We start from the raw sequence: 24,739 nt of genomic DNA, 5'->3' as shown, positions 1-24,739 counted from the left end.
TCAGAATGTGGAGTTTATATTTACCAATAAACCTTTTTTTTGCCTATTGAGATCTCTCCTTACTTGCAAAGAAATGAGATTTTCCCCTTCCAGAATTAGATTTTTTTTTAGTTCTGAAATAAAATAAATGATTAAAAATTAGGATAAAAAGGTCAACTCTGGGATAAAAACTTAAAACTTTGAGGCATTAAACTATTCACAATATATTTTTATTTATATGTTTTTACTCTTAAAAAAAAAGAACTACAAGATCACCTAACAAGTAGCAAATCTGGCCCAGATTTGGTATAAAGCAGGTACAGCAGTCATTCGTCTGGCACTGGCATACAGCACGTGGGCCAAACATGGCCCAGGTTTGACCGAGGTGGCACCGTCTTACAGGCGGCACTCAAGACTTGGGCCTGATATGAAGTGTAGTATTTGGCCCAGATGTTAAAAATATATGTGGGTCACGCAAGTCTGGTCTATCTTGACCCATTTTTAAAATACATTTAAATTATTTAAGTAAAGAAAAAAAATCTATCAATCAGGTCGCTTCAAGAAAAAGCACATCCATAAAGCGAAATGCTTCATGGTTTATAAAAAAACATTGCAGTCGTGACACCAACATTCCTGGCCCAGTTCAGGTCCAGTTATGGGTTATTGACTTGGTTATAAACTAGTAACTTTCCATGTTTGCCTCTTAAATGGAAGCCAGACTTGTCATGCACCGTAATTCACTGCGGCATGGGCCAAGCAAATGCTGATGGTGTGGGCCAGATCTGGGCCGAGGAAATGAGTTGAGCTGTCAAAATAACCAGAAAAGAAAACATGATTCATGAAGGTAAAAGTATTCAGAATTTCAAAATGTAAAGCCTAAATTCTGGTAAACAAATGAAAAGCTAGAAATCAGAATTTATGTACTGTAATTTACAATTCTGAACTTTAAAATGTGAGGTAAAAAGAAAAGCAAGAAATAAAAATAATATGCCTTTTGTAAAACATCAACACAGAATTGATTTCTTTTTCTTTAAATTGCCTTTGGAATGTTCAGAGCAGACGTTTATTACATGAAACTATCAAAAATATATTAAAAACAATAATGTGTCATCATCAGAAAGCTCTAAGTGATGAAACTCTTTATAATGCATTTGAGTGGAAGGCATCATTTCATCATCAGTACAGTGTAAATTACGGTTTGTAGCATTATACACATTTACAGTAATCCATGAATTCAATGCAATTTCATAAATGAATAATACATCCCAAATTAACATCCTTGACTTCATTTATTTAGAGGGAAAAATATAAGCGAGGTTTTACAAACTTATTTTGAGGAACAAGTAATATAATTGATCGTGTCTGGTCTTTAATCTGTAATCATTTGTAAGCCAATTGGATAATTCCAAACTCACCATAAATAGCCCATCTAGCATCACTTCCTCGTCTTGGTTTTTTTTTTTTTTTTTTTTTTTAAAGAATCCCCCCCACCCATCCACCCTTTTTCTCATTTAACAAGGAGAGCTCTCAAGGACTACCTGATTTCATACCCTCTTACATGCTCATGGACCAGACTGGAATTATCTCCAACCCCAGGACATTCTTAAACCTGCTGATATTATTAGGCATGATCTAACTGAACTCGAGGGGAAAAAAAGGTTTAATTTTTGGTGAATTTTGTCTTAAAATCAGGGATGCCAAAACTTTATCAAAGGCCAACAACTAAACTTGATTGAGGGTGGTGGGCTGGAGGTAAATACACCAAACTGTAAAGTTGGCAGTGTAATTTCCCAATTTATTATTATAATTCAATATATGATTTAATACTATAATTTATTACATTAAAAATACTTTAATTGTATTATTAATGATACATTTTATAATGAATTGATGTCTTCCATTAAAAAACAATGCCATTTATAACACTAAAAAAAAGACTTTGCAGAAGACATCAGCAAGAATCAAGGCAATGTCTGCCATCCATCAAGTGACTGTATTTACTATTATTTTTGATCGGATTGATTCACAACATTTAATTAAAACCTTTAATATCAGTTTGCTTTTTTTGTATCTCGACATTTAAAAAGCAAAAGTTATGTTAAATTACAAATGACAATGTCTGATAAATTCCCCCCAAAACTCCATTTTCCCTGTCTTCTCAGATGGGATGGAGGGCCAAATCAAAGGTTAACGTGGGCCAACTTTGGGCATCTCTGCTGTAAATTAACTACACTAATTAAACATTAAAAATAAAGTATGAATCAGTGACAAAAAACCCCAGAGTTTTATAAAACAGACTTTATTAACATTTTTTAGAAACAATCTTCTCCCTTTTTTGCACAGACTTGTGTAAATGACAAAAATGCTGAAGATGTGAACGCAACAAGAGGAAAACAAAATAACGATTCTCCTTTGATATCAGTGCAACACTATACTGAAGTCCATACACACAGGAGACGTTTGGCATTGAGGATGCTCACAGGTACGGATGGATTTTTATCGGGGAACTGAAAAAACTAGCCAATATATATTGACAAGGCGTGAGAGTTAAGCTAATGAAACAATTCAGCAGCAGAATGTCACATTTCCTCAATATACATTTCTGGACACAAAAACAAGCAGAAAGTCTCCCATTCACATTAATAATAATAATAAAAAAGGACAGCGTGTTTGCTTTGGTCAAGCATGCCATTCTGATTTCCTCCAACAAACAGGGACTGTGTGTTTTACTTTTTGAGAGGGAGAAGATCATAAATTCATGGATTAAGAAGCCAAAATGAATGTGAATGGAAAGAGTAAAGATGGACTTGAGGTTTTTTTTCTTTTGGCTCAGGAAACTACAGAAATATACACCTTCATTTTCAAGCGCTTCCAATGTGTTGAGACAGTAAGGGGGGAAAAGAAAAGAATTAAAGGATTTTTGAACCATTTAACGGAGTCAATAAATATAACAAAAAGCCTTTAAGAATTCCAGATGTTATAATTCATCCTCTATGTGGTTTTCTGATTTACTGCTCTCTGTCGATTCTGCAAAAAGTAAATAAAAGAGAGAAACAGTTTGAGCTACTAATATTTAAGAGAAAGCTGTCAATATTACTGGTGCTTCATGAGAATGCAAGTCAACAAGCAAAACGGATACACAGGAGACACTCAATTGAACACCCAGACTACAAAGAAATGTATGGTCAGGTAATGATGTTAGAAGCTGAATATTGTCCTAAAGTAAGCACTTGATTATTCTTTAATGTTTAAATAAATACTTTTTGGTACCAAACCATCCCGGACGAGCCCCCATATTTGTCACAACCCGGCTCAAAGGCAATGACAAAATTAAAGGGAGGACATACACCGGATGGTTTGGTACCAAAAAGTATTTATTTAAACATTAAAGAATAATCAAGTGCTCACTTTAGTTCAGCAACATGAAATATTAACCAAAGCTAAAAAGAAACAAAACAAACAGGAGCAAAAGCAGCGTTTAAGAGGTGTTATATATGTGGAGTTTTAGTGCACGCACATGAACACTGAAGTCTCCATAGACTTCCTTGTGAAGGCTGATTTATAGTTCCGCGTCAAGCACACAAATAATTTTCAAATCATGTCTTCACGTTCTAAGAAGCTAAAATAAAATCAATTTAAAAGAACAATTAAATACAATGATTAGAATATAAACGGAAATAAAGTCAACATGCAACAGATATGAGGCAGAGCTAAATGTGTTATAACGTAAATGTAAAGAGACCGTCGTGTAATAAATACTGATCAATATGAGGTGGAACACCAGTGCAGCCTGCGTGTAGAGGCATCGCCGTCGCCAACCTCTCAGAAGAAAAAAAAAAAAAAAAAACTCGCTGCCAGCTAGCGTTTTGGAAGTGTTTTTGAAGAGCAACACAAACAGCACGCAGAAGTCTAAATGCACAACAATGCGCAAGGCATGTGCCGTGAGTCATGCCAATCTCTCGACACAGAAGTATAAACCAGGCTTGAGACACTTCTTATCACATATTCAGTTTTGAACGAAGATAACAGTAGTCCTGTCCACAACCTCCTTTAAATTTCAAAGTGAGTCATTAAACCTGATTTGTTAAGGCTTTGATGCAAATTGTGCAGTTTCAAAGAGTTATAAATAAATATTTTTGTGAGGCATTTTCAGCTGAAATTTCACACCCTCTGGGAACAAAGACTTGTTACATCTTATAAAAAGGGAAATATACCCCCTTTAAATTTGCATGTGGCCTTAACCCAGCATTAGACACGTCACTGCTGTTTGTCATGCCTCCAGCATAAAAGGGATAGTTCCTCAAAACTGAAAATTCTGTCATTTCCTCATCCTTACTTGTTTCAAACCCATTTTAAATTCACTCTTCTATTGAACAAGGAAAATGTACAGAATAATGATGGAAACAAAACAGCCATTGACCTCCTTAGTGCCATTTTTACTCTTAAGGCTCATACACACTGGGACGCTTTTCGTTTGTGTACATCGTCAGCGTTTTAAGAGACGTTATTCCGGATTTAAACCTAAGAGATTTTCACTGGTGCTGAGCAGAAAAGTTTTCAAAATCAATCCTTGATGTTAGATGGAGCTACACAACTTTAAGCTTCTGACACCTGCTTGTAATGGATGGTTCAAGTAGCAGCTACAGCTCTAGCGATGAAGAAATTATTAATGTTTTGCAATAAGGTTCATATCATAAAGAAACTTAAACAGGTTTAGAATGTTTGAGGGAAATTTACATCTTGGATAATTTAAATCATTTTCAATATATTTTTCACAATTTTTGACTAAACCATCCCATTAAACAACAACAAAAGACTTGATTTAAAATGGTTTTGCCTCGTTGTTAGGACAGATAGCAGATTGAGACTTACCTGTTTTATCATCCGTATTTTCAGCTGGATTTAGTTCAAGTATGGTTTCTTCCGCTTTTTCTTCAACGACCGGAGGTTCCTCTGCCGGCTTCACCTTTTCCGCTACAACAAGTGACACATACGTGTTTTTACACCACAAATGAAAAGTTATACAATCTCTTAAAAATAAATAAATAAATAACAGAAAAGATCAATGCTAATATGAAGCAGTGGTCACAGTCTTACCGCCGTCCTCAGTTTTAGGAGGAATGACCTTCTCTGCATCGTCTGTGCTGTTAGCTTTGCTGCTCTCGCTGGTGCTGTTCTTGTCTTTCGCTTTGTCTTTAGGTTTTGGTTTGGCAAACTTGGCTTTGTTCAGCAGGTAATTGACCTCTCTGTCTAAGAGAGAAAGCTTTGCTTCGATGTCCTTCGACAGCAGAACTGGTTTTACTGTCGGGGATAATTTCTCCTGTTCAGCAACAGTCTCGTTTTTCCATGTCTGCAATAAAGAAAAAAAAAAAAAAAACACAAAATTGCAGAGGAAAATATATCTTGCAGAAATCAAGGGAAGAATAAAAAAATAACAATAAATAAAAATCTGTGGGAAAAAGTAAAGCTATTACTTACGATCGTCTCATTGATGACTTTCTCTAATGTCTTCAGTTCAACCTCTGTGAAGATCTGGTCACTCTCAGGAATCAGTCTGGCACTCCTGAAAATAGACATGTCATTTATATGCGAGTAATGCAGTGACTACCATAAAAATACCCAAAATAATTAATTTTTTAATTATTTATTGTTTATTTTATTCTTTTTTTTTTAAATGTACTAAATAATTTAATATATTTTAATAATAAATTGTAAAATAATACATGCGTACATAGTGTACACACACACACTTTTCTTTTGTACCTTTTTAATATTAATATATGAAATTATTTAGTACATCTAAAACGAATAAAAATCAATGTATTAAATGTATTATTGTACAATGTATTATTAAATGTAAACCGTCAATGTACATTTGTATGTTTTTTTTTTATTTTATCAAATATGTTAAAGGTAATTATAGAATTTTATAAAAAACCTTTTTTTTTTTTTTTTATAAATTCTCAAGTTCCCTCTGTAAATCATTAATTATAAAAAAAACTCATATATTACCTATTTTTGACCATCCTTGCATCCCGAATCGTACATTCAGCTTCAGTTATCATGAAGTAATGAAGTTTGAATTTCACATTTTTTGTTTACACTCTCCCATGTTAAGACGTTTTGTCCAAATGTTTATTTCTGTGTTATTTGTCATTTTAGAATTTTTTTATATAGTTTAACTCAACTACAACGTTTATGAGAAAGCATAATCTTCAGGGCACTGAGAGAAAAAGCACTGTCATCTGTTCTTCTTCTCATTCATTTGTGCAAAATGTTTAGGTTGTACCAGTAGTAGATTCATTATTTGTCAATTTTGTTTCTGTAATACACTACCTGACAAAAGTCTTGTCACCTACCTGAATTTTAGGAACAACAAATAATAACTTGACTTCCAGATTTGGTATCAGAAGTAGCTTATGTGAAAGCTTTAGATTACACCTATTTTACCAAAATAAAATATGATCATGTCTTGATTTTTAATTATTTAATTAGGACAGTAAGGTCTGACCTTGCTTAGACAAAAACCTTGTCACTTAACAGATATAATGTACAGTATAGAATATAAAGTCATGGTGCAGTGGAAAAAGAATTAATACGGTGTATGACTCCCATGAGCTTGGAGGACTACATCCATACATCTCTGCAATGACTTAATCTGGAATGACAAAGAAAGCGTTCTTGCAGGACTCGCAAAGTTCATCAAGATTCTTTAGATTCATCTTCACTGCCTTCTCCATCTTCAGACATGCTCAATTATGTTCATTTCTAGTGACTGGGCTGGCCAATCCTGGAGCACCTTGATCTCCTTTGCTTTCAGGAACTTTGTGGAGGCCGAAGTATGAGGAGCGCTGTCCTTCTGAACAATTTGCCCTCTCCTGTGGTTTGTAATGTAATGGGCAGCACAAATGTCTTGATAACTCATGTTATCTGTTGATGTTGTCAATGCCATTCACTCTGCAGATCTCTCGCACACCCCCTTACTGAATGTAACCCCAAACCATGATTTTTCCTTCACCAAACTTGACTGATTTCTGTGAGAATCTTGGGTCCATGCAGGTTCCAATAGGTCTTCTGCAGTATTTGTGATGATTGGGATGCAGTTCAGATGATTTATCAGAAAAAAATAAAATAATAATAATAATAATAATAAAAATAAATAAATAAAAAAAAAAAATCTACCTTCTGCCACTTTTCCAAATGATCAAGTAGAAGCTATTATTTGTTGCTCTTACAACTAGACTTAACGACAAGACTTTTGTCAGGTAGTGTTTTTCTCATTTACTTTTTAAAATATATAACAAAATACATCAAATTCTGTTTTAGACATGCCGTGTGATATCTGGTTAGAGATTAGCATTCTGAGCTAAAGCCACTCACCTATAAAGAGAAATGGTGGAAAACGTCAACCGTTAGCAACTTAAAGTTTTAAAAAGTTAGCTATAGAACCAATTGTTCCCTATTCTTTACATTAATAATGGATTCAGTTTACTGTAAATATTTATATTTGTTGTATATCATTCCAGTAATTAACGCATTTATATATAAAATCATTTAAAATAATTATAAACAATAGATAATCATTTAAATAGTGACATACATTTAATTTAGTTTTCATTTAATGTCATATAAAATCTCAAAAATATAAATTGTAATACATAAATTATATACAAATAATATTACATATTGATTATATACATATAAATAAAGGTAAATAAATATATTGGTTATATATTTTGTATTACTATATACAAATAATACAAAATATATAAAGGTAACCAAGCACACACATGCACTAAATATAATTATTTAAATGATTATATTTAAATAATTACACACATTCATACTGTTTAAATATATTTATTTAAATAAATAAAATGTACAGGATGTGAGAGGAGATGGCTGGTGCGCTGTCACTCACTTGAGGAAGATGTTGGAGTGGTTGAGCATGCTGTCCAGAGCTGCCAGTCTGTCGGGCCACTTCTTCCTCTCCTCCACCCTGAAGAACATGCCTTTACAAAGCTTCTTCAGTTCAGACAGCTTCTCCTTCAGCAGTTTGGTGCCTGCGCTGTATCCCTCCTCATCCATCCAGCTGGACGCCTCGCTCAGCCTGCCTGAAATCTGCTCCTTCTCCTCCTCTGTCACCACAGCCTGATACTCATCCTGATACAGCTTATCCTACAGAGACACAATGACAGACATTTGTTTTAATTTGTAAGAGGATGGTTGATTAAAACAGCTTTCACTATAGTAGCTGAACTAAGCTCTGTTATTCAAGTCGTTCATTAAAAGCCTTGAAAGGGAGAAATTCACCCACGCAAAACATCATTTGTTGTTGATTTACTTGCTGTACGTTACTTGTCCCTCTTCAGTTCAGTAAAACATTAAACATGATTTTTAGCCGAAATTGTGATACTTGGTGATCCAGACAAGGAATCTGTAGGACTTAGTGAAGATGAAAAATTACAGTAAAACATTCACAACATGTCATATTTTTTATATATACAGTGCGGTGTACAGCCATTTCCAGATCTCTCCATAGATGTTCAATAGGATTTAGGTCTGGGCTCTGGCTGGGTCACTCAAGGACATTCACAGAGTTGTTGTGAAGTCACTCCATTGATAATTTGGCGGTGTGCTTTGGGTCATTTTCCTGCTGGAAGAACCATCGCCCCAGTTTGAGGTCAAGAGCACTCTGAAGCAGGTTTTCATTCAGGACATTTCTGTACATTGCTGCATTCATCTTTCCCTCTATCCTGACTAGTCTTCCAGTTCCTGCTGCTCAAAAACATCCCCACAGTATGATGCTGCCACCACCATGCTTTACTGTAGGGATGGTATTAGCCTGGTGATGAGCAGTTCTTGGTTTTCTCTAAACGTAACGCCTGGCATTCACTCCAACGAGTTAAATTTTAGTCTCATCAGACCAGAGAATTTTGTTTCTTATGGTCTAAGAGTGCTTCAGATGCCTTTTGGAAATTTCCAGACGGACAGTGGCTTCTGTCAAGCCACTGTACCATACAGGCCTGATTGGTAAATTACTGCACAGATGTTTGTCCTTCTTTAAGGTTCTCCTTTCTCCACAGAAGAACTGTGGAGCTCAGACAGAGTGACCATCAGATTATTGATCACCCCTCTGACTAAGGCCCTTCTACCCCGATCACTCAGCTTAGATGGCCGGCCAGCTCTAGGAAGAGTGCTGGTGGTTACAAACATCTTCCACATACAGATGATGGAGGCCACTGGGCTCATTGGAACTTTTAGAGCAGCAGAAATTTTTTTGTAACCTTCAACAGCCTTGTGCCTCGAGACAATCCCGTCTCAGAGGTCTATATACAATTCCTTTATCTTCATGCTTAGTTTGTGCTTTGACATGCACTTTCAACCCTGGGACCTTATATAGATTGTGCCTTTTTAAATCATGTCCAATCAACTGAATTTACCACAGTTGAACCAGTTAAGCTGCTGTAACATCTCAAGAATAATCAGTGGAAACAGAATGTAACTGAGCTCAATTTAGAGCGTCACGGCAAAGGTTGTGACTTTGCGAAAGACTAAACTATTATAATGAAATATATAGTGCCATTAAAAAGTAAGTTCTTTAGAATTATTTGATTAAAAAAAATAATTAATTTCACAGGAGCAGGAGTGTTTTTTTTTTTTGCAAAAATGTATGCAAAATTTGCACATACATGAAGTCAGAAATGACTAAAATGAAGAACAAAAATCATTTCCTAATAACCACATGCAAAAAAAAATAATAAATAAATAAGTAACCTACATCTTGTACAGCCTGATGGTGAGTAAATGAACAGCAAATTTACATTGAGTAAACTCTCCCAGATATTTTATATGGCCTAAAGCTGTGCAAATAGATCTATTCACATACGGACAAAGACAGTCCGGTCAATGTAGTTGTGTATGATCTGTGAGGGACGGATCAAACAGTGAGAAGAGCTTCATTATACCTGCGTCTCAAAGATAAAAGCCTCCAGGCTGTTCAGGGTCTTTTCTCTCTCCTGCTTCTCCAAATCACGGTCAGTGAGGTCCTGCAACCTGATATTACAGAGGAACACAAGAGAGTTCTTCAGTTACTCTGGCCCATTTCCCACTCTCTGTTAAAATGTTAGATCACCCAAACATTAAAATCCCATTAATAATTATTAAGACATGTTATTCTAATCTATTTACGCTGCTATTCATCTTTAGAACTCAAATTAAGATATTAAGATGAAATCGGAGAGCTTTCTGACCCTCAATAGACAGCAATGGTCAAAATATGTGCAGAAATAGATAACAAAAAAAAAAACATTGTTCGAAGACAATGTTCGAACAATGAAAAGTGCCATCGGAAATTTTCATCTAAAATGAACATTTTTCTCACCCTCATGTTTATGCTTAGTTTTTCCACTTTAAAATGCAATGAAAAGAACCTATTTTGTTTCATAAAAATGGAGCTACTAAACTTACACACAGGAGGCTGAGAAAAATGCTCATTTTAGAAGAACATTTCAGATGGCACTTTGCACCTCAAATCATCATTTTCTTTGAAATATTAAACTTTAATTTCCAAAAGACATGATATGTGAACAACCTGTATGGTTTCATTCGAGAATGAATGAAGTTGATCACAACTTTGTCGTAAACCAATGCCTATCAAAAGTGCACCGTTGCCAGTAGAAATGCAAGCCTGATCAAGGACCCCCACTGAACTCCACCATTTTCAGTGCACAAAAGTGTTCTTGATGCTTCCTATGAGTATAAATGAACCACTGAAGTCACTTTTAGTTTTTTGACAATGTTTTGGTTCCTTTTCTGGACATCGAATGTCTTGGGACCCTTAAGGTCTTTGCACACTGATGTCGAAATTTTAAACCAAAAAGTAAAAAAAAAAAAACTTTGCCAAAGTTATCTGTAGCTCAAATGACTGCATTCTTTGATTAGCTTTTCGCTTGTACAGTGGCTCTACACTGTCAAAAAAAACTTTTTTCGGATGCAAAATGTGGGAAAAAAAAAAAAAAAAAAAAAAAAAAAAAAATCAATCAATCCCTGTTCTAATGTTTTTATGACAGGCCAAAGTTTCCGATACAGTGTGCCAATAAGATTTACACAATGTGAGGTCAAAATGATTTTTTAACATGCAAAAATTAGGGATGAAAATTTCAGATTCAGTTTGCAATAACCTTTACTGTCAGAGAGCTCCTGGATTTCATCAAAGTACCTTAATTTGTTTTCTGAAGATGAACGAAGGTCTATTAAAATATTATTAAAATGACATTAATAACAGAATTTTTATTTTTGGGGGAACCAACTTATTACTTTGTTAGTGTATGATTTTTCTTCTGTGTGTGATTTGTTATGTTTTTGAATATGGATTAAGATTCTTCAATAAAGGGAATAGTAACTACAAATAATAACCATTTAATTCTCAATGTTAATAAGACTCACTTCTTCTTGGAACCCTCCATGTCCTCAGTGCTGGGATCCAGCACATCGTTCACTTCCAGCTCCACTGCAATGTCTGCTGATATTTTGCTCTTTTTCTGCAGTTTGGGTTTCATGTCAGCCTCCTTCTCCTCATCGGTTGTTTTTTCTTCAGGTTTTTCTGTTTTCTCTGATTCAGTTTCTCCCTGCAAGATGGAGGAGGAAAGAGTAAAAAAAAAAAAAAAAAAATTATATATATATATATATATATATATATATATATATATATATATATATATATATATATATATATATATATATATATATATTTATTGAGTATATTACCTACACGTGGTATTCAAACAATAGGTTAAAAAAAGGTAAATCTCTATTTTGAGAACTGGACAGTGATGATTTACTGCAGCGGAAAAAAGTCCAGTCAGTTTGGTATTGTGTACTATGATAAAACACATGGGGAAGCCAAAACCCTCTGAAGGGATTAAAAGGGTGGAACAGGTGTGTGCGTGTCATGAAAGGTGATTTAGTGTTTCCTCTCACCTGATTTTCAGCTTTTTCTTTGTCTTCTTTCTGCTCCTCGGCCTGAGGCTCTGCTTCTTTTCCCTCCTCCGTCTCTGGCTTCTCCTGGACAGTTTCTTCCTGCTTCTCTGGCTGATCCTGCTCTTTTCCAGCCTCTGGAGTCACTTCTTCTTCATCCTGAGCCGTTGTGAAAAATCAAGAATGTGATGCTTGAGTTTGAGAAAATTTGATTGAAATATCTGCCTTAAAAGTCATCATGCAGATTTACCGTAACTGGTTCGGTCACATTTGCACTCGGCTCTGAGCTGCCTCCACCAAACAGACTGGAAATGGTGTTTCCAAGCTCTGCAGGTTAAAAACACACAAAAACACATATATTTATTTGAATAAGTGAAGCAGACCTGCATCATAGATCCATTCAAAACATTTTATATACACTATATAAAAAAGTATAGCTTTATTCATTATAGACACTAATATCTAACAAAATAAAAATAAAACAATTGAGCAAATAAATCTAAACAAAAAATAAATATTAGATAAACAGTTAAAAAATGCAAACAAATAAAAACTGAAATAAGTTGTATTCTAACAGATACATGCCCATTCCCTGCAACTATCTTAATAAATAACTGACATTTTACAAAAAGAAATATACTATATGTTACGTCCGCTTGCAGAATGCTGCATGTGTGTGCGTTTGTTTGTATGTGGGTCGGTGTGTCGTTTTACATGCGTGTTACAGGTATGAACGGCATTGGAGGATCCGCATTTCGTGCTGATGACGTTGGCCACTGACGCTGGGTTCGTGCCACCAATTGCTGGTCGGCATAGTGTTTAAAAGCAGAGCCCAAACTGCAATGCAGATCTCTCTCCATCTCTCTCTCACTCTTTATTTGAGTGTCTGTGAGGACAGTCTATCTTGTGAGGACTAGTCTCAGTATGTGTTTTTATTTTGCTTGTGATTTAATGCTCTTATCTAAAGTCTTTTAAGATTGCAAATTGCAATGCGTTTGCTTGTGAACTCGTCCAGTTAACTGATACCTGTTTGAGTGATACCTCAGAGAGAGTGTCGAAGTGAGCAAGTCGCGTGATAAACATACTGTATAACACTCAGAATCCTTTTTGTATTACTTCATTAGGTTCAGAAAAGTGTGCTGTTTTGTGTAAGTTGTTTTTTTAATTAAAGAAGTTTAGTTAAGACGTTTGATATGTTGAAGATGTTTCTTTTCATGCTTTTCTTAAGACATTTAGTTTAGTTTATTACAGTTAGTGTGTTTTGTTATATTTATTTCTTCGATTTAAGCACCTCTACCTCCTCTCCAACAGGTAATTTATCATTTTTTCATTGTAAATATTTTTCTTTCACCTGTACAATACATCAATCTATGTTCACTGGAAGTATGGGCAATAAATAATCAATTGCAGTGATTTCTAGTTTTTAGTCGTTTCTTCATACATTTGTCACTCAAACACACACACAAAACTATTAGAGCCAAATACCCTTATTTTAAAATTAACATCAAAAAAGATGTAACACTATGTGTAAAATCAAATAATAAAAAAATAATAATACTAATATACAGTTTTACATGATTAAAGATTCATTGCATTTAACAAAAATATACAATATTATAAATTAGGTTAAAAAATGTATTAATATTTATAAAATCACACAGACTGCATTATTTTATCAGTAATGCAGAAAAACAGTAAAATAACATAGTACATTTATACCAAATAAATCATAATTTAGTATTGATTTATCAAGTCTACTTTATATTACAATTTCAAATTGGTTTTTATTTATCATAAAATTATAATGACGACTAAATTAATATTGCTTTTCTGAAGTCTTACAACCACTATAACATAATTATTTATATACAATCCTCAGTCCAATAACAATATTAAATGTGAAATAATAAAAATAATAATTACTTGTGAGCGTGGACTCCTCTTCCTTCTCCTCCACAATGGTTTCAAACACAGACTCCACCTGAGACAGAAATCAGAGTCCCACTTAGTGAGAAAATCTACTAGTTAAAGCTCCGCTGATGATATAAACTGATGTTCAGATCTTACCCGGTCCAGAATTAACACCCCGCTCTCATCCATGTTGAAATGTGCCTTGATGCCTTTGGATTCAGCATCTGAATGCTTCTTAAAGCTGCTGCCGACTCCAGACAGCTTCACTGTTGTCAGATTCTGAGAGCCAAACACTCTTCAAAAGTAAAAACAGCAATATTGGTGACATAATAAACTTACTCTAATTAATAAAACAGGAATAGAAGAAATAAAAACAGTCACTAACTTCATGTCCTGTTCACTGAGGAAGCTGAGGTCTCCATAGTTGATGTAAAAGACAAAGTCATCAATGTAGCGGTTGAACGTGATGACCTTCCTCTGGGGATATGGAGCCATTCTCTGAAACAAAATGCGCTTGTTGTGCTTCAGAGACTTCACGCCATCCTCTTCCTCAGTCTCACGACTGAACTCCACCTAAAGAGAACGACAGAAAAAAATAAAAATAAATAAAAAATGCAGAAACATTGTAATCCACTGAATTTCAATGAAATTCTGAGCATTTGCTTGCGCGTTTGGAATGGCGGTCTTTGTTTACGTCAGTTTGACGACTTCAGCCACAATATTTATAATCTTACTTTGCTATGAGGGAATGATGAACAAAAAAAATGCCTTGCCCCTACACAATATTTTGTTTCATTTGAAGGTAAATCAACATACTAAAATTAACTTGGGGATTATGCGAACTTAAAAAGTTTTTGCATTTCACAGTTTGTCCACAAGAGCGCAAGATTGAACTGAAGTCCTTGCTTCAGTCAGAAAATATACAGCTAAAAAGATTCAAAAACAGCCGACACTTACTTTGACAAGTGCATGTGTGAATAGAAGTGGACTTTTTTTATTTGCTATTTCTTTTAATAGATATTTTTTTTAATTTGCAAATTTTTTAGAATGATTTTGAGAGTACAGGAGCTGAAAACTTGATCATGTGCATATTGTTTAATAATATAAAAACTGAATAAATATATATTTAAACAAATTTATACAATTAAATAGTTACTGAATTACGGGCTCAAAAAATAAAACTCAAATATTCGCAGAAAGTGTGAAATTCTGTAGCTGCAGATTCTGTGTGTGCATATCAAAAAGTCTCGTTTCACTGAACCTGCAATATTTTAAATGCAAATCAGTTCTTAAATATTACAATTATTCTATTAAAAGTAATGATTAAAAGTTCAGGGATCATCTTAGATGATTATTTAAGCGAGGTGTGAATAATTCTTTCTTCCCCCTCTCACCTGTATGGGAAACACTGCTGCATCTCTGACCAAGAAGGGTTTGACTTTGAAGGCTTTGCTGAGTGCAGCGGCCTGATAAACAGCACCCATTGCCGCAGCTTCATCTGCATTAATGTTCTTGCTCAGTTCCTCTCTGGAGAAAAATCACAACACAAGTTAAACCTGAAGCCAAGCTGAAATAACTTGGACATTAAAGCTAAAATCTGTTTACTTAAAACTTCAATTAAAGCCAAATAAAGTAATTAATCTTCCAAGATGTTATTAGATTATTTCCAATTCTGTGGAATGAAAGAACCAAATCCAGCTACTCATCTGCCACAGCTTTGTTTGTAACTCTTATCATTAGTGGAACAAAGACAATATTATGTCTAAAATGTAAAAGTCAACATAAATTTGAAGTTTCTTAAACTGTTGTCCAAATAAACAATACATTTGCATGACTTTCTGGTAAAACTGCACTCTTGCTTGTGAGATATTACTTAAATACTCTATCATCTACATATAAAAAGGCCATTCAGGGATATTTTTTGGTTTCATAACTTCTAGCATTTTAATGAACTTTTTCATGCTGTAAATATGTTTGGACAAATGTTTATGTGTTTTTTTTTCTTGCAAAGTGACTGACACAATTAATAATTTCTACTCGCACATCTATAAAAACAAACTAATTGTTCAACAAAAAAATAAACTGACAAGAAACATACTTTCCCACAGATTTGAGCAGCACATCCTGCACTTTGGGCACTCTAGTTGCTCCTCCAACCAAAATAACCTGTTCAATTTCATCCTGTTGGTCAAAGGCATTTCAGATTATTTTTAATCACAGACAGTCCTGCAGTTAACCAATGCTGTGATTTTTTTTTTTTTATCCGCTCACCATGCTCATCTCAGCCGCAGCTAATGCTTGTTTCACAGGTCCAGGGACTCTGTCAAACAGATCCTCACAAAGAGCCTCAAACTCAGAGCGAGTCACTTTTGCCTTGAAGTCAATGTCATCCATCAGACCTTCAATCTGAGAGAAAAGAACATCAAGAGCTTAGACATGGGTGAAGCAGACAATCAAATGATATGCAAACTGGCTTTCAGAACAGAGACATGTAAAAAAAATAAAAAGTGCAGGGCAAAGATTAAATTTAGGTTTGTTTTGACAATTTACAGTACATTTATGCAAATATTTGATAACTTAAAGATGTACATTTATATAATTTATATATATAAATGTAAATATCTGTGCAATTTTTTTTTTTTTTTTTGGATATATTTGTTTTTATATTTGTTTGTATTACCTGTGGATAATAAGTATATTGCCCTAGGGCTTGAGTGTCCCCATACATGGACAGCACATTTTAGCTCTTAAGTGGCTATTTAAAATACTTTGAATGTTTTATATTTTGTTACAGACATATAGTGTCATCCTACAACGTTTTTGCAGCATATGAAATGTCCCAAACCCTATTTTATTTAACTGTCCAAAATGGGAACAATTTTTGTTTTTACTTTCTGATAGTCAAAGCAAGTTCAAAATTGTTTTCTTTGTTATATATGCATTTAAAGGTTTATGTAAATTCGGACCACGAGTCCACATATATGGACATCATTATTTTTTTTAAAGCACATCACATTAAAAGATGACACTTTTTTTATCCTAATTAGGTTTCAATAAGCACACATAGCAAAGAGAAATAAAAAAAACTGCATGTATAAAAAAAAACACCTTGGGTCTTAAGAGGTTAAATAATACACACTCGCATCTTAAAAAAACTTTTTTTGGGTGTACAAAAAAATATTTACCCAGCACTAATAAAAACTAGAAATAGCCTGTATGGTAAGAGTTGTTTGTCTGTCTGCATATTTTGAAGGTCTAATAAATCTCACACGGTCACCACAATTTGATAACGCTCATTTAATCAAGGCCGCCCAATTTGGGGAAACATTATGCTCCGGGTATTACTTTTAGTAGACACTGCATGGTCCAAATGTGGCTCTGAACCACAAAAACTTATGTTAAAAGTCAGAAATACATTGTATGGATCAAAATTATTGATTTTACTTTCATGCACAAAATCATTAGAATACAAAGTAACCCACTCCCACTCAATCCTCTCTTTAGATTAGGAATTTACAGTTGATAATAACCTAAAGTTGAGGTAATAAATAAAGACTTGACCCTCTCTGACCTATGTATATTTAGTATTGATATTATTTATGTTACTATTTTACTGTTACTGTTATTTTCATCCATTTTAGTTTATGAAACTTAAATTTTTTTATTGTGTTCTGTTACTTTATAGTTTGTAAAGAAAAAATAAATGAATAAAATTGTTTAGCAATGGAAAATGTACACTCTCTTAAGTGGAATCATTGTACTGTATTTAGTGCTACTACAAATAAAAACAAAAACTTTAAAAAAAAAAGAATATAAAAGTAAATTATGCTCCATGAATATATTTAGTAAATTTCCTTTAATAGGTTTTAGGTATTCCTTTAGGTAATTAGGTATTCCTTTAATAGGTTGGTAATATGCATGCAAAACACTTCATTTGGATAACTTTAAAAGGCAATTCTCAATAATTTAACAATATGATTATTAACATTGTTTAAAAAAAAGCCAACTTTGAGCATTACTTTGAACATAACAGTATTTTGACACAGATCAAAAGTTTTCCCATTACCTGTGCCGTATGTTCAGCATTGGCACTCAGCACAGTTTTGAGTCTCTGAGCCTCTTTAAGGAGTTTGGCCATGGCACGCAGATTGTCCCTCACATCCTTCTTTGATTTCTTCTGTTCATTAAAGAGCTTAGCGAGATGATCTCTGAGCCTCAGCTCCATCTCAAAGCCACCGAGTGTTCGGTCAAACCTAAATATATATAAAAAAATAATAATAATAAATAAAAAATAATAATAATAATCAGATGTTTGTGTATACATGGGTATGTACAAAAAAAAAAGAAAAAAACATGTTAGTGGACTAAAACATGTCCGTGACTCACCCAACTCCACGGATCTGAAGCTGTGGCTGTGTACCGGATTCCTTCGTCTTCACTGTCTGATATGTGACAATGGTGGCTGTTGTGCTTCCTGATCCCATATCATAAAACATGATGTTCTACAAAATAATAATTACCAAATACAAGTCAAAAATCACACTTAGTCAATTAATTAATTTACCGATTCTGCTTTTTTTTTGGACAAACACTTAGCCCCGCTCACAAACACACCATTGGCTAACCATAAATAAATAATCATTTAAAAAGAAAAAAAAAAAAAAAAAGAAAACCACTTCTGGGCTCAATGTGATGCTGAAACAGCTTACAAACAAACAGGAAAACAAGCATACAAAAAGGAAGTGAATGTGTGATTGTAATCTGACATCGTATGAATACTTTACTTTGGTGTGCTCTCTGATCACATTAGGTGGGCTATTTGATTGCACAAAATACCAGTAAAAGAAAAGTAGAATTTCTAAAGCAAATCTTACTTGTGTAAAATTTTTACTGACACTAAATTGTGATCATTATTAAGACAAAAAAATTGCACTTAATATTGTGAAATGAAATTTAATTGAACTTGTTTAATGGCCTTTTTTTCTCTTCAACATCAGAGTTTGACAAGGCAGTAGGAGGACAGTAGTATCCATTTAATAAATTTTTTTAATTGCTAGGCAGTAACATATTTAATTATTAATAAGCTAAACAGATAATTACATTTTGCAGATGCTTAAGTCCAAAGCAAATTGAGGTGCAATTTAGCAATTAAACAAAAAGAGGAAATACAAACAAGTGCTAATTATACACCGTTGCTGCTCAGAGGGCGACACGGTGGCACAGTAAGTAGTGCTGTCACCTCACAGCAAGAAGGTCGCTGGTTCGAGCCTCAACTGGGTCAGTTGCATTTCTGTGTGCAGTATGCATTTACTCCCTGTGTTCACGTGGGTTTCCTCTGGGTGCTCCGGTTTCCCCCACAGTCCAAAGACATGATACAGGTAAATTGGGAGAGCTAAATCACCTGTAGTGTATCAGTGTAAATAAGTGTGTATGGATGTTTTGTTGGCGAATCATTCCGCTGTAGCAACCCCAGATTAATAAAGGGACTAAGCAGAAATGAAAATGAATGAATGAGTAGTGCTCAGAGAATTTACTGCTAGAGTACGGAGGGGGGGATTTTTTTGGGTTTTGTTTTTTGGTTTTGAGAGAAGAGCGTTTCTTCAAGTGGTTTGTCAAGCCCACTTACCTGTGTGAGGCACACTTCATAAATGCACAATGTAATGTTTTTAAGAGATAGGGTGAAATTGTCCGGTGAAAGTGTCAGTTAAAGTGTCAGCAAGATGAAAGTGCTTTTCTACAGGTGGTTTGTTAAGCCCACTCACCTGTGTGAGGCAAACTCAGAATTGCATAATGTTTTGTGGTTGTCGTACTTGTATATTATAATATAATGAGACATCTCTTAAAATCTTTCTGCTTTTTTAGGATTGTGACATGGTATCAGTTCAGTATCTAGATTAATATTAGGTAGTACTGGGACAATACTTGTTCAAATACATTTAACCACATGACTTTTTAAACAATGAACGCAAATCAAATGTGAACCGATGCATTTTTCACTACCTAGTAGTAGTAGTCAAAAGTGGACATTTTAAATCCTGTATTTGGCATCATCTACTTGTGACTGGCTTGACAAAAAGCAAGTGTAAACTGTGCTTTAAAGTACCTGTGCAGTCGAGTTGATGTCCTTTCTCCTGAAGACTCCATAGTTCAAAGCCACAGCAGTGTTATCATTGATTAGCTGAAGGACCTTTAGACCTGCAATATGAGCAGCCTGCAAAACTGCCCTGCGTTCTGCCTGATTAAAATAGGCTGGGACTGTAATCACTGCATCTTTTATGGGCTGTTCTGTTTGGAGGAAAACCAATAAGAATATTAGTGTTTAAATCCCAATTCGCAACTTATATAAAATAAAAAAGAGCTTCTTATAATCAAACCTGCAAAGTCTTGAGCCAGAGTGCGAGAGTAGTTCAAAATCATGCCCAAAAGTTCCTCTGGAGTATACTGCATCTCTCTAGTTGATGATGATATGTATAAAAATAATATTCAGAGTCATTTTTCATAGTAATATGAAGCACAATGGTTACAACTAACGCACCTGCAAAAGCTGCATTACTTACTCAGAGAACTTGAAATACACGGTGCCCCTTTTCTCATCTTTCTGCAGCTGGTGCTCAGGGAAGTGTTTCTGATATTCTGCCACCTGTGGGTTGTCTGCCGTCTTTCCCAAAATGCTCTGGAGGAATCTGTAAACCACTTTAGGATTCTTCACAGCCTGTCACGATAGAGTCAGATCACCAGAAAAAGTGAAGATGTGTTTGTCATGTCTCTATTTTATTTTTAAGTAAACATGAAAACAAAATGGACCATTTACTTTGGCATGCCAGGAGTAGGGTCTTATGTTGAAATAATTTACACTACTGTTCAAAAGTTCAAAGTCAGTGTTTGTTTTTAAATTCTCGATCAGCAACGAGACAATAAAGACGTGTATAATTGTTACAAAATAATTATTAAAAATAAACATATCTTTCTATACATGAGAAAATGTATTCTGACGAACCATGCTTCTACAAAAATAATAATAATAATAATAATAAAAAATAAATAAATAAAATATAGTAATGATAATACTAATAATAATAATAATTTAAAAAAATGTATAAGTCAAACATTTTCCAAAATTAGTAAAAAATACTTTACTAAATCAGTCCATTAAAGATTTCTAATGATGTGACATGACACCAAAGACCTTTATTTTGCTTAAAATTCTGAAGCATTGCAAAAATGCATACAATATTAATATAATGTGTATAAATGTTTACAATATCAATCTCCAACAAAAATGTGACTTTAATTAAAATAAAAAAATATATATTTAATTAAATAGTTTCTTAAAGTCAAACTATTTTAAAAGTCTTCAATTTTAATAAATAAATGTAACTTTTTTTTAACTTTTTTTCAACTAGGAAATTATTTAATAAAACAAACAAACAAACAAACATTTTACTAACTCCAAACTTCATAATGTTTGAATTTAATTTATGCATGTTATATTCAGCCTTGTCCAATATAAATTCCTGATTTAAATATTCAACTACCATACTAAATTGTTTTGTTTGTAAATATTTGACAATACAAGTCAATTGTCAATGTCATTTAAAACGGCCATTTCATGTTGACTTTTCTAGAAGGTATTATAGGTGTACAATGTCATACCACTCCTAAAGCGCCGTCTCCAAAAAGCCTCTCATTTTCTTTTAAGCACACAGCGACTGGAGTTTTCCGCCGGGACTCTCTGCACAAAACAGAAGCTAAAATGTCACAGCAGAGCAAAATGCTGTATGTAACTAATAACACTAAATTTAAAAGTCTAAAACACTCAAGATTGGTTCATTTTAGTTAGAAAAGTTGCATTATGTACATACTTGTTTAATACAATTTCCATTGGCACACCAGGTTTCACTATAGCGACTTTCATCCATTCACTGCCCAAGTCCACAGACATCACAGCGACTGATTCTGCAACACAAACACCACAGTCAGAGCTCAATTTTTATATACTACATAAATTAAACAAAACATGAATTAGGGTTTGTTAATTTATAAGAAAATAATGCACACTAGAGATAATGGTGTAGACACATAAGTTCAAGTTGGCTTTATTGTCATTTTAACAAGATGCAGTGCAGTATAGAGTGAAACGAAACAGTGTTCCTTCAGGACCAAGTTGCTACACCAAACAACATAAATGGACAACATAACACAGGACAGTGCACTTCTATAAAAAAATATTGAAAATAAAAGAAACTATCATTTTAAAAATAAAAAAATGAATGAGAGCGCAGTGCGGTTTGTGCAACATGAAGAACAACACAAAAAGTTACATCATAGATGTACATTATTTTCTATTGCTGTTTAAGATAAATAGATGTGTTGAAACAAAACTGGTATGCAATCAAAACATGTCCAGATTAACTTTATCTGAATATATCAGCAAACTCAAAGCATTCATCAACCAATCAGAATCAATAATTCAACAGCATTCACAATAGGAAACTCTATCAATGCTGTTATAATTTTACGAAGTGCTTACCTGTCTGAGAAGGCAGGAACGCTACTACTAGGCAAAAAATAGCCCATAATGACAGCTTTTCCCTCATTGTGACCTGCAAAAAAAGAAAGAATTGTGAACCATGAAACAGGAAGTTCCCCCAAATCATCATCATCATGTCCAAGATTGTCACTAAAATTCAGAGTATTGCATCACAATCCTGATTTGAAGAACCACATGAGTGCCATATATGGATGTGTAGGAGGAGAAGTCGGCCAGTGACAGGTGTGGATAGGTACACGCTGATATGATGTGATCCCACCCACAACTCAGAGACAAAGCCTGAGAGCACATGGATCTTGATACTCTAATGTAAAACAGAAGCCTCCAACAGTATATTTCTGAGATTTTCATAATCAGACACATCCATATTCAACCAATCACTTCTGTAGAGACATCCATCAAACCTAAAATGTGTGTCACATCAAGTAAAATGTGTTCAAGGGCCTCCAGGAACAACCCTGAGAATCACTTTCCTGCAGAATAGAGACACTTGGGGCCAAGTTGGATTAGCAATACAAGGAGACAACATATAGTTTACGTTTAAAAGTGAAATAATACTAGTTTTTAGTCACAATTCTCCATTTTTAATGCTGATGTAACAAATGCAAAGTGGAAACTTCTAGGTAAACAGCCTGCGTGACGTAAGGCTGCCTGATCCTGATGGAGCCGAGCATCACGTCAAACTGTCATTACACTACTTGATCATATGCAGTAAAAACACAAGACCTTATTGTATTGAAAGAGCCTCAAACACACACACACACAATGCTGCATGTAGATTATTACCCCATATAAGACATATCTATAAACATATGGAACCATCCAGATGAGCCTAAACATCTCCAACAAAGAAAGTGATGGCATGGCACTTACCTTCAGCAGATCAAGTTTTATATTGGTTCCTGTTGACTGCTAAATCCCTCTTGACACCCTGAATATCACTATTTAGAAGCGCTTACCCTGCCCTAAATATGGACCACAACTTTTGTGTGTTGATACTTAATATCTAACGCCTTACAGATAGCTAGAATGGGGCATTTAGCAGCTGTGCTCTGTGACCACACCACCTCGCTTGCTTGATTTTGCTCTTGCAATCACCGGCTTGTTCTAACACACATTGGGCCCGGAACGCGGCGTGCTCTCATTGGATCCACGCAACTCGCTGCTCGCCGAGAGAAGCGCTGATCGCTGTTCTCGTAAGGCCCGCCTCTTCAGCCTTGAATGGGAAACGCTGATTGGTCCACGTGCCAAGCAGCGCGCGCGAGTGGTCAATCGTGTAAGTAAGCATGAATCTGATTGGTCCACGTTAAAAGGGGAAACAAAACGACTGTGCGACATTTTGTAGTTTTATCAATGCAAGCGATGTTATTTATTTCCGCGAATTGATTCGTTCGCTTAACTCTCACAACAATTGATTTAAAAACAGAAAGTGTTGATTTTACTGATGGAAAATGCTCGAACAAATCTTTGAGATTATCTAACGCAATGTTGTTTTCCAGGACAAATCAAGAGAGCTTATATTGTACAATATTGTAAAAGGTTTCCTAATATACACATTTTTCTTGTCATGAGACACGTGTCTCATGTTAAGAAAAATGTGTTTATTAGGAAACATTTTCTTTCATATCATGTTACGTAAATCCTAAATGTAAAGAAGTGCACTTTAAAACTATGAATAATATTTATCCTGCAAACTAATTTCTATGGTTACTATTTAATATTGACGGCTCAAATGTATGCAAGTTTTGTAATTTAGGGTTAGGGTTAACAGGTGAATTGGGTAGGCTAAATTGTCTGTAATCAATGAGTGTGTATAGATGTTTCCCAGAGATGGGTTGTAGCTGGAAAAGCATCTGCTGCGTAAAACATATGCTGGATAAATTGGCGGTTCATTCCGCTGTGGCGACCCCTGAATAATAAATGGACTAAGCCGAAAAGAAAATGAATGAATAAAAATAAATAAATAAATAAATAAATAAATAAATAAATAAATAAATAAATAAAATAATAATAATAATAATAATAATAATAATAATAATAGTAATAAAGATTTGTTCGCTCGAAAGCTTAGATGTAAAACGGGGATTCAGTGGTTGCTTTTGGTTGCATTATAGCCTACCAGGGAACTTTTGATTTTCAGATGCCACATACTCCTATATATGATTATCTTCATGCAAGGGACCCCAATTCTTTTTTAGGCTGTGATTAATTTATGTTATAAATATTGATTAATATCATATAATTTATTTACTTTTTTATTTTCAATGAATTGTTTTATGAGTATTTTAATCTGATTCGTATTTAATTTATATTCATGTT

The 24,739-nt window shown here is 34.3% G+C and overlaps 1 protein-coding gene across 1 annotated transcript; it reads right to left on the bottom strand.

Moving 5' to 3' along the window:
* Positions 1-2,262: 2,262 nt before the first annotated feature.
* On the bottom strand, positions 2,263-23,498 carry hyou1 (hypoxia up-regulated 1). The gene is given in 24 exon segments (NM_212703.1): positions 2,263-3,006; positions 4,852-4,953; positions 5,077-5,329; positions 5,458-5,542; positions 7,901-8,157; positions 9,948-10,035; positions 11,428-11,609; positions 11,962-12,117; positions 12,209-12,285; positions 13,882-13,939; positions 14,026-14,164; positions 14,255-14,442; positions 15,264-15,396; positions 15,968-16,050; positions 16,141-16,275; positions 17,936-18,122; positions 18,256-18,371; positions 19,973-20,154; positions 20,244-20,320; positions 20,427-20,581; positions 21,523-21,601; positions 21,732-21,825; positions 22,400-22,472; positions 23,294-23,498. Coding segments are annotated over 23 exon segments (2,943 nt in total). The 5' UTR covers positions 22,467-22,472; positions 23,294-23,498; the 3' UTR covers positions 2,263-2,956.
* Between the last annotated feature and the right edge of the window lie 1,241 nt (positions 23,499-24,739).

The sequence above is a fragment of the Danio rerio genome, chromosome 10 (assembly GCF_049306965.1).
Source record: "Danio rerio strain Tuebingen ecotype United States chromosome 10, GRCz12tu, whole genome shotgun sequence".
NCBI lineage: Eukaryota > Metazoa > Chordata > Actinopteri > Cypriniformes > Danionidae > Danio > Danio rerio.
Note: the sequence above shows the minus strand (reverse complement) of the source record. Positions and strands in the feature narration are given on the sequence as shown.